At 37.7% G+C, this 11,289-nt stretch overlaps 1 protein-coding gene across 5 annotated transcripts; it reads right to left on the reverse strand.

Annotated features, from left to right (window-relative positions):
- Positions 1–4,745: 4,745 nt before the first annotated feature.
- On the reverse strand, positions 4,746–11,085 carry LOC133712480 (uncharacterized). 5 transcript variants are annotated; one of them, XM_062138590.1, is made up of 12 exons: positions 10,782–11,085; positions 10,365–10,512; positions 10,119–10,205; positions 9,779–9,825; positions 9,409–9,466; positions 8,489–8,602; positions 8,104–8,208; positions 6,922–7,033; positions 6,473–6,561; positions 5,466–5,587; positions 5,159–5,372; positions 4,746–5,019 (listed from the first exon to the last, which is right to left on the reverse strand). In XM_062138590.1, exons 2-12 carry the CDS (start codon positions 10,444–10,446, stop codon positions 4,967–4,969), a joined length of 1,083 nt encoding a protein of 360 aa, XP_061994574.1. In that variant the 5' UTR covers positions 10,447–10,512; positions 10,782–11,085; the 3' UTR covers positions 4,746–4,966. The 5 variants fall into 5 exon arrangements, with proteins under 5 accessions (XP_061994574.1, XP_061994573.1, XP_061994572.1 ...); XM_062138589.1 differs by having other exon boundaries at positions 8,089–8,208; positions 10,365–10,521; positions 10,782–11,083; XM_062138588.1 differs by having other exon boundaries at positions 8,089–8,208; positions 10,365–10,581; positions 10,782–11,083.
- Positions 11,086–11,289: the final 204 nt, after the last annotated feature.

Raw genomic sequence — 11,289 nt, forward strand, 5'->3', positions numbered from 1 at the left:
AAGTAAGATGAAAAAAACAAACTTACAACGGAATCTAAAAATTGTCTTTCATTACTTCCTCTTTAAAAATAATTAAGCAGCCAAGAATTAAGCCTTTTATACAATCTTTTTTACAGAAAAGCAACCGAGCTACTAATAGGACAGTAACAATAAAATTATAATAATAATAACAATAGAACTGTAAACTGCAGCATAGGTATTACAAATTGCAATGCAAAAACACGATCGATCAAAATACACAAGAATGTAGAGATGTAATATTTCAAATGAATCCCAAATATTTAAAACAAATAAGCTGGAGAAGAAGAGTTGTGAGAATTGAACACTACTATAATCTAAAATAGCGAGATTACAAACTTGGTATGATTTACTTATAGCACAAAGCAACCAAGCAGTTGGGCATTAAGCAGGTGACATCACCAGACTCTTGTTCAGGGTCGTCCAGTAACTCAAAGATGTGGCTGGAATCCTCACTGTAGTCCAGGCGTCCAGCAGTGATTTGACGGAGAAGGATCTTGAACCATCATCTGTAAGACTAAAATGGACATTATCATTTAGTTCAATAAGGCATACTTGTCATTTACTTGCAGAGTAGGCGATGGGAAATCTAGTGACTTAAAGATTACTTACTCATTATGTATCAAAATGCTTAAGGCAGGGAATCTGAAATAACTTGGTTATCAAACTAAATGTTAATGACATACACCTAAGAATATGTGATTCTGTACTGAATAGCTTCCTTTATGGGAGGAGGCTAAACCCTAGACTGAATCATATATAAACCTTGTCCCTGCAATCTCACCAACACCAGAGATTCATATACTCGCCCCATAGAGAGATTAGATAGTGAGAAGTGCAGAAGACAAGTGTTGGAGATCAATGGCCTCTTCAGGTTTGCTGACTCTTCAAGAACACTTTACTCATTCATGTTGCTGCAAATATGTTCTATGTACTTTGTGCTTATACAATTGTATCTCTGTACCTTGTGTGTTGATTCTTTGTAATAACAGTATTACAGATTAATTACATCATCACCATCAAAAAGTAACTCAAATGTTCAAACAAAAAGACGCATCATCCCAATCCATGCTTCTGAGTTTCATGTGATACGAAACAGCCCTTGGCGAAGCAGACTCGTCGACCCCTAGATGACCAAAACTATACATGAGTGGTGCATCATAACGCATGTCCCAGCCCCTAGTTGAAATGGTAGGTAGAAAGCTCGGATTTGCTCAATTGAAGAATCATCTGGTTGCCAACATGGTTGCAGCGGGTTTCGTGGGTAAACATTATCCTATGACCATCACCATCCACCACCAAAGCCTCCCACGTCGGAAAGGGAGAGGACCACCTGAGCACATGGAAGGGATTGCCTTCCAATTGCGAAACTCAGCGTCAAAACAATATACTTAGTTTTTGGGGCTGAGACCAAGAACTTGGTGCCCCCCACAACTGCACAAGAAAGTAATTGGGATCGTACTCGCCCCTTAAATCCTCTTTTTCAAAAGGAGGAGGCTGAATAGGGAGTCAACGTTTGTCTTTCTTCTTGAGTACCTTAAAAGTGGTATAGTTAGGAAACTCTTCATCCTAGCTGAGAGCATAGAGATCCCCGGCCAGCTCAACCAGTAGGAGTCAGAGTCGTTGTTGTCCTCATCTGATGAGGACGACGACTCCCTATCCTCAGAGTGTGACGAGTCCTGTACGCCGGTGAAGATAATTTGGGAACGTAGACGATGCAATCCATATGTAAGGGAAGATGAGGCCCCTTCAATTTGACCACTTCGTGCAGACTTTGTTGTAGCTTAATACTGCGTTTTAATAGTAAACCGTTCAAAGTGATGGGAGTGGATGCGATAAGTGATAACCTGGACGGATAGGGACCTCTAGTTCCTCCACTGTACATATATAAAGACCTCTCATCGATCATCACCCTTCACCTTCTCTGATGGTTTTTCACCGTACGTGACTTCTAATCTTCTATATGATGCGACTGCCGAAGGTGCAGTTATTGTTATACAGCCCTAGATAATGTACAGCATGGTGAGCCCTAGACCGCTCTACGAGGATTTATGTACTGAGGCTAGAGGTCAAGGTTTTATGTCCCCCTCTATGCACTCTTCTGATCTTGATATAATAACTAATAAGTCAGGCGTGGGGATGAGCCTCCCATCTACAAATTCCAAACAGAAGCACCTTAGGGCATTTGAAACCTAGCAGATCTAGGAGTAAAGCATTAGAAGAAGGCATAAGCAGGGAACGCTCCCAAATTTGAATTCCTACATCATAATTAATGCAGATCATGATGGAACTGCAGGCTGAAATTGAGACCTACATTCAAAAGTAGGGGTTATTTTCTGACACTGAATGAGTTGAATCATCCGGAAGTAATTCTTGAAACCTATAATCTGTGTAAAGGTTTCTTGGAGAGCAGAAAAGACTTCAAGCCAATGAAATGTGGTGCAGAGAAAGGTTTCTGCTGGGAGCTACCATTTGGAGAAATTTGCTTCCACAATGTGTACATATGGACTATATTAAGCAAAGAATTTGTCTTGAATTTATAGATCTTAATTTGGTTTTCAGCTGTTCGTGCTCCTGGTGAGTATGATACTCTCTTTGAAGAGTTAAACCACAAATATCCCTACGTACCCTACGCTGGAAGCCCAGCTTACCACCTGGTTTGCCAGGTTTGATACTTTGAATATGTCAGTGGCGACTGAAGTAGGGAAGCCACACATTCCACAAAGATATGATTGAAGAGATAGTCTCTCGACCCCCTGCCAAGTCTCTGTGTCGATTCAGGTGCGTATCAAAGTCCATGGCTCCATCTCACTACCAAAGCACACTTCATTGAAACTCACCTCAACCACTAACCTTTGTTATATTCAACCTCTGCACAGGAGAGAGTCCTTGAGAGTATCCCATTTCCCTGTCTCAAGCCTTCCCCATGATTCAAATATATATTTTCTCAAAGCACACTTTCGGCTATATGTATCAAGGAATACAAGTTCCTCACAATTAATTGACGCGTTGTGTTTGCCTTTTCATTTGAAAGCCAATCCATGGAAAAGGGTTCAAGCTTTGCCTTGTATCTATTTAATAGAGATCCAGGACGCCTCTGAACGCAGCTATCCACTGGTTATGTAAGGACCCTGGAGGTCACCCTGTCATTGCCTGCTCTTGATTTAGCAGAGAAGTTCTCGGAATTTCCCTCACCTGAACCTATCAGAGATTTCCAGGAATATAAAACTGGCGTTTAAACTTTAAAGAGGGTGTCTTTGTTTCGAGGACAAAGGTTATTGGCAGTGCTCGTTTTGGGTTATGGAAGATTATGGTGTGAAGGAATCTTGGAGTAGGATTTTAATAACTACTGATCCGCAAGGAAGTAATAGTGGCCTGGCCACTATGGTACTGGACCGATACCAAGGTATTACTCTTAAAAAATCAATTGGAAACACTTGTAGGCAACCTGAAGAATGGAAGTTGTAAAGATTTCTTGGCAAGTGGTGGCCTTCCCATGGTTTTCGATTCTGATTTGTATGTGGAGAGCGTAGTCTCTCACTCCACATTTTTTGAAGAATAATGCCCGTGTAATCATGTTAAATCAAGTTTACAGCACTGTATAGGGTTTTCTACTACTAGTGCTTGACTTCTGAACTTTTTTGTAATGAACTTGGCAATTGAATCTGTTCCCTTCTGTGAGGTGTAGACCTTCACTTCTAAAAGCATAAAATTGGTCATGTTATTCAAAAAAGTTAATGCCATATAGACAAGCTTTTTGAAAATTGAAATCCTATTTTACCAGTGTGAGTGAGCCTCTAATGTGCTATCAAGCAAAGTGACATTATATGAACGGAATCCTTACTAACGCGGAAAACTTTTTGTTAAAAAAAGGCAGAGCTCGGTTTACCATAATGAATTGCAGAGTGGATTTACTATCCCCTTCTGTTCAGCAACACCAGACATAGTAGATATTTCAGTGAAAAATAGAGCAACCTGCTCAATTAAAGTAGAAGACCAAGATATTTAGACATTCCTAGCAGGCTAGCACACTAGCAAGAGGCTGTCCAAGTCTAATGATGTCACACATTAGTCTTGTGCCACTCTCATTGCATGAATGCTAATGGAAACTTACCTACAGAACTCCCACTTATCATTGAATTGGAGCAACATGTCCCCATATAACATTATAACCAACTTTGGATAGCCACATGACAATATGACGACTTACCATTGAATTGGAGCAACATGTCCCCATATACCCAACTTTGGATAGCCACATGACAATTTGATGCAGTTTCGAGGATATACTTGCATACTTGAGGAGTTGCTAATGACCCATGACATCAAAGCAACAAACAAGATTGACACCATTTGTTTATCTAATCAAGAAATCAATCTAAACCTCACATACTAATCAATTATTTATTGGAATTGTTGCTAATGCAATCACTACCACTTTATATTATTTCTAGTTTTCTTCTACTACTACTACCAATAGTAATAATAAATAATAAGAAAAGTGAAAACAATATTGCTACGTGACTATTATCATTATTGCCATTACTTGGGTCTTGAGATGTTGCACAACCTAACAGGTACTCATAACAAAACCCTTATCGTAACTGGAAAACTAGTTATAAACATGGGGGAAAGGCAATGTGCATGTTGCTGCTCTTAAGCATAGAAAAGTTTTCTCCATGTAATAGATCCAGTATCACATATAGGAATTATAGCAAAATGAAAAATGTAAACAAAAAATGCAAGGAACAAATAAAAGTCGTATTTACAAAAAATCAGATTTACATATCTTCTGACAGCAATTCGTATCTAAACATAGGTATGGATTGACAATAATGCCTAGGATTTCAACGATTTTCTCAGTCAATATCAAAAAAGAATCCTACCTTCTAAACTCACGTATTTGGTTAAGTAACACCTTCCCAAAGCTAAAAATTTCCTACTACTCCTATACAACAGGAACTCTGCCATTTCGCTGTTGCATGGTTCCCAGCGATTGTCCTGCAAAATCAATGACATGATCCATAACACGATTTGACTAACAAGTTACAAAATCATCAGGAAAAATTCTAATCTACACTGACAAATGAAATACTGAAAAATGAAACATTACAAATTTAACAAAGAAATAGTGAAATACCTGAGCTACCCGCAAAAGAATAAGGTTTTGAAAGAAGTTTGCTTCTTGTCAAACCAACACCTGCAGCCTGAGGCCTCGGAACATTATCAATGGGAAACTGGTTTGATAGGTCACCAGCAGGCAGGGAGCCTATTGATTTCTCCAAGCAAGCTTCTGAATTTTGTGCGAGAATTTGATCAGGTGTTCGTATAGAAGGCAAAGACTGTTCGTCCCTCTGTTATCATAAAAGTAATGACAGCAACAAAAATTAGCTGTTCCTCAATAAAAGTTTACAGTTCAATCAACATCTTGATATGTTCAAGCTCACCATGACAGTGCAAAGCTCATTATTTGATGTCACTGCCTCAGAGTACAGATGACAAAGTGCTGTACGGAGCCGATTACTTCTTTGCGAGTAATATACTTTAGTAGCAAGGGGAACAGGACAGTCTGATTAATACAAAATCATTTGTCAGCTACCGCTGAACAGAGAACGGACAGTAGGTAGATAATAGGAAAAGAAGGATCATGAGAATAATCTTTTCCAAGCAGTTCACTTAAATTCAAAACATTTATTAGATAGTTCATACAAGATCTCTTTTTTTTTATTTTTTTTTTATTATTATTTTTTTTTATCAGACGGAAGATCTCATTTTTAATATTGGTATGCTGAAGTAGAAACATGGAGAAAGTTGCACATTGATGAATACAAGTTTAATTGGCACTCTTGCCCATACTTCTTATATGTAAAAGCAGAACCATTAGGTGTTTCACTTCCAGAAATGGTTCCTTTTGGAGTATCCCTATCTGCACACATGTAATATATGTATCTACACCTGAAAACACCTTCAATTTTACAGCTCCAGAATCTATCGAGTTCTATACTAAAGGCAACAATCATCAACATTTAAGAACATCTTTGCAAATTAGATTAGTGATAGCAAGTCAAAATAGAAAGTAAAAAGAAAGAAAAAAAATCCACCTATTGTTCCTTCTAATTTTTTTCATTTTTGTTTTCCCACTATTCAGCTGGGTGTGGAAATCAAAGCTGTTCAAATTTGTGTAAATAGAGCCCTAAACCAACTATTCCAAGTTCTCATACTTTGAAAACTGTGGTAAACTCATTCCCAATTAATGAGGGTAGCTTTGCATGCAAAGTTATCTTTGTAAATCCCCTATAATTTCACCTTAGCTGGACTGGCAACAACTAAGATATTGATACACGATATTTGTTATTTCATTAATAAGAATCAATAATTTTCAGACATATTTCCATAAGCCTAATTCTACAAAGAAATATTCTACTTAGGAAACTAAGTCAGAATTTAGCCTCACATTGACATGCTTCCTGAGTACTTTTGAGTTCTGATACAATAGATGTTGTTCCCAGATCATCTGACAGTGGTGGCTGCTCACCTGCTATCCTATAAGAAGGTGAAAAAAGGATTTCAAGTCTACCAGTCATAAAAGCATGGGAAGCCAAAGGAGGCATAGATTCACACATAAATGAAAACTATCACATTATCCAGCACCCATTATCTGACCATTCTTTCTACCTCACTAAAGGATAAATGCATGAATCCACTAGGAGTACATTTTTCAAAATTACCCACAAACACAGAGTTCAAGTACTCTCTCCCTTGAAAGAGAAAGTGAAAATTGACAGTACAGTATTTAGCTGTGCATAATATCAGAGCAGTTAAGAGAACCAAAGAATCAACTAAATGACAGAGCCAGGGCAGTAGTATGCAATATATTGCTCAACATAAGATTAAAAATCTTACATTTTAAATCGTTTGGTTGGAGGATGCAGCAGACTTGTTGAGTAACTGGTATTTTCAGGGGTAACTCCTGAACCATCCATCATATAGGTCGTTTCTACAGATACTGAGTTCCCTATATCAAATGGTAGATGAATGAAGAAAGTTCAATACAGATTGAGCAGTATACAAAATCTATTCGCTTACTGCAGGTCTTTTCCAAATAAAATTTCTTTGAAAAAAAAAAATAGAGAGAGTATAAACCTGTACCCAGAACTAAAAAAGAAAAGAAAAAAACATTGTTACCCGAGGATGTAGGAGACTGAAAATTAGGTAAAGAGAAAAGAAACCAACTTAAAAGTGCACTTTGCTAATGATATCAAGAAGACCTAAACTGCAAGGAGAATCTTTCGATTCACACAATCTTCTATATGTCACTGTTTCGCATAGAAGAGATAGTTTCGTTTTGAAAACAACTCAGATTGAACTTTGACATTGAACGTGACTCACATTATCCAGCTCATATCACTGATCAATTCAGATCAAATGTCCCTAATCTTGTGTAATGAAGCACAACATGTAGGCACCCGCTACATGTTTCCTTTAAGAAATAATATAATCCTTTTCATCAATTGCTTGTTAAACAGGACTAAGTATGAGCTAGAACCAAGAAAACTGACAATCCAGAAGACTTGCAAGAGCGACAGGCCATCCAGATAACACAAACAGGAACAACGAACCAAAAAGAAGTTGCACTATGATAAGATAATTGAAAAACTAAACCATCATCCATTACATTTTTTGGTTTCATTTTTAAATAAAAGGGAAAGATGAATAAAGGAGGGAGAAAAAGAGAAATGAGAAAGATGAAAAGAATAGAGGAGAAAAAATAAAACATACAACTAAAAACTAATTAAAATTAAGGAGTTTTAAATTTAAATTTATAAACCATCTATACATTTTGTTTCCTATATCACTGATCTCTACCATTTCTCTATCCAATTTCTTCATTTTCTTTTTCCTGTAATCAGAACCAATAATAAAACCAGCCCCTAGTTGCAACTTGCAGACAAATTGGAGTAGCTTATTAAAACAAAACAGCTATTTAACACAAACAGAAATTTACATCAGGTAAGGAAACATATAAAATTGATGTATAACAGTAAGATTGTATGAGTGAGAAAGAGTTACCCTTTGCGCCCATACCACAAGAAGAATTCATTCCTATTTTCCCATCCAACTGAGGTTGAGACACAGCAACATCATCTGCAGATTCAGACCTTTGTAGCTCTCTAACTGACATTGACTGGTCTAAGAAATGTTAAGAACTATCAAATTGTCATATCAAGTAAACAAACCTATTGTCTGGCATATAACTCAGAACAAACTACCTTTAAGATGATACCGACAAAACACTCACAAAATTGTTCAAAAATAATGAGTATCTTAAACTCTCTCAAACCACTTGGAGAACCTAACCAACTTGGCTCAAATAGAAAAAGCATTGTGAAAATGAAGGTGTGAGATCAGTAGAAATGCATGAAGTGCCAGGAAAACATTAAATTTACTGTTGAAGTTACTATAAGGATACGAGCATATGCAGTTAATAACTTTTTCTTCTCCTTCCTTGAAGGCTTCCTTTGCCCAATACTTCCATCAAGCTCCAAATTAGTTTCCTGCGTAGAATTTAATGACCTGCAAAGTACTGAAATTCACTTGATCTCAGCATACAACCAGAACAAAGTGCATATAAAAATCTGTAGGAAGCAACCTATCAGAAGAAAGAAAAAAAACTATATGCTGGCAAACAAACATGGTTAAGGACATTGCTGTGATTAAAATATCCTGATTAGAATTGCTTGCAACTAATCATATACAAGACATATGATCAATGAATGCCAAAAGAGAACCCATAATATAGACCATTAATTCATATCAATTAGGTTGCTAGTGGAACAAATTGGATGTTTTCCTAAAAGAAGCAGCTGTGAAATCTCAGATAAAACCTAAAATGATACGGGCAGCTATCATAGTTGGAAAATCTCTTGGAACCGTACCAGGGGGCATGGGATCAAACCCAGCTACTCACTAGGTTAGTAGGTTATGAGGGGATTTATAGGACCGGGGGGGAGGTACTTTTTGTTTTATAGCCCATATGTTCAATGAGCGACTAAGAGATGAATGACTGAAAAAATCAATAAATCATAAACACAAGATTGATCTTTGATAATATTTACGAACTCGAGTATCAACAGCAAAATAAGGCCAAATTTTTCTAACTTATTGTGTGTTCCCGATGAGTGCGGCATTTGAAATTTTTTATCTTCAATTTTCCTTGGGGTGCACGCTTGCATGACCGTCTATGGCTGCTTAAAAGTATCATATGCAAGAACAATGGGCCAACACAGGTACACACACAGGAAATGGGGAAATAAAAGGAAGTGTATATACATACAAATAAAAAGAGTTAAGTACCACAATAAAAAATGGACGATGGAGAAACCTACAAACCTGAATGGGCTGCATATTGGCTAGCCTTCACTGGTTTTTTACAAGCATTGCAACAAACCTTCACAGTGACAATTGAAAAAAAAAAAGAGTAAGTTACAGTGTACAAGCAGATCAGAGAACATGGAGACTCTAAGTCTCAATTAGATAAACAAAGCAGTGGGTTCATGCAGGCACCAGTTATCTTCTTGCTCAAACATAGATAAACCATTCAACATTGAAGAAGACAAATTATCAGATCTAACATGCAGACGTCCTTATAAATCACCACAAATCACATGCAAAGTTTCTTGAAGATTCAACTATGCAAATTCAATGCATAAAAGAGCACAGACAGAGAAAGAAGCAACAACTTAAGAAATTTTGTGCTTACCAAAAGCAAAGTATCAGCCATCGGCTCCAAATCAAACACATGCATATCTGCAGACCCAAATGGAAGTCATCAAGAGTGTATGAAACTACGAGCTCTGAAAAGCTTCAGTGAAACTATAAAATGTTACAAAGGAGTCATGAACACCAAGATGCAAAATTTTCAGTTTTCTAGACATTCCTACTTCAGTCAAGGCAGCACATGCATATACACTACCATATCATTAATTGGTAGTATTTGCACAATACTCGTGCTACCGCCCACAACATCCATTGAATTTAGTACCATACATGTGAATACTGAATAGTAGGTTTTTATGCATAATGAAGGAAGTTAGAATTACCTTCTTCGTCAAGCAAATTTGCATCATTTGCCTCAATTAACTGTCTACAAATCAAATGAGCCGCGAATTTCTGATGAGGAGCTTCCTCTGTCCGGAGGAGTAAATAACAAATAAAAACAATCAAAAGAAAGCCAGTCAGATAAAGCAATGGTCTAACAACGTATAGACAGAGCTCAAGTTAGGAAACAAAAATAAACCGACACAATGCACAACACTACAAGATGCCTCGGAAAATTGTCACTGTACCTGCAAGGCTATGTGACACACTCCCACCTGCAAGAACCCTTGCCATCACCGCCATCCTCCCACTTCCAACCGAGCAAACCATCGAGACTTGTTGCACCACTCAACGGTACTAACTTCCAGTGCCGCCGAACTAGTCCATGCACAAATCCTACAAGCACTACCATATTATAGCAAACAACAGCTCTGCCTCGAGAGTTTACAGCAAGCATATCTACATCTATGTAACAGTAAAAGAATGTCAACATATTTAGCTGCAATTCAAACACATAATCCGAACCCGATTTCAATCTAAGAAAAACCTCACGAAATTCATAATCATGTGGAAAACGCAATAACCCTAACCAAAAATGCAGAAGCTAAGCTACAGTACACGCCTGATCAACCGCTCCAAATAATTCAAATTCAAATGAAGCTCACCTAAGTCCGCTCCCGAATTACCAAACCCGCGACGAAGCCGGAGCATCCAAATCAAGCAAGAATCGCAGAGCCCGGAGCAATGTCCCTGGAGTACCGAAGCGGCTGTCTGAATGTGCTTCGGCAACGGCGAATTGGGCCGAATTGGGAAACCCTAGAATGGAGAAGGAGAGGGAATTTTTTTATTTTTTTATTTTTTTATTTTTGGTTTGGTAGGAAAATAGGAATGGGGGATTTTGGTGTATCTGAATTTGTGTGTGTTTCTCTCCTCCGGGAGGAGTTCTTGAGGTAGCGTGGCAAAGCTACAAGGGGGCAAAAGGCCTTTCTCAATTGGCTTTCGCGCGTATCAATCCTTGTTAATACACCAGCGCGTGCTTTACACCGCAATGCATTCAAAACATTTCTAACCGGGTAGATTTTTCTTTTACAGTCACCCATGGACTGAAAAGTGAAAACTTACTCAAAAAAGCAACAGGGTTAAAAAAAGTAGATGCCACAAACATTTTTTGAA

This window comes from Rosa rugosa, chromosome 5 (assembly GCF_958449725.1).
Source record: "Rosa rugosa chromosome 5, drRosRugo1.1, whole genome shotgun sequence".
NCBI lineage: Eukaryota > Viridiplantae > Streptophyta > Magnoliopsida > Rosales > Rosaceae > Rosa > Rosa rugosa.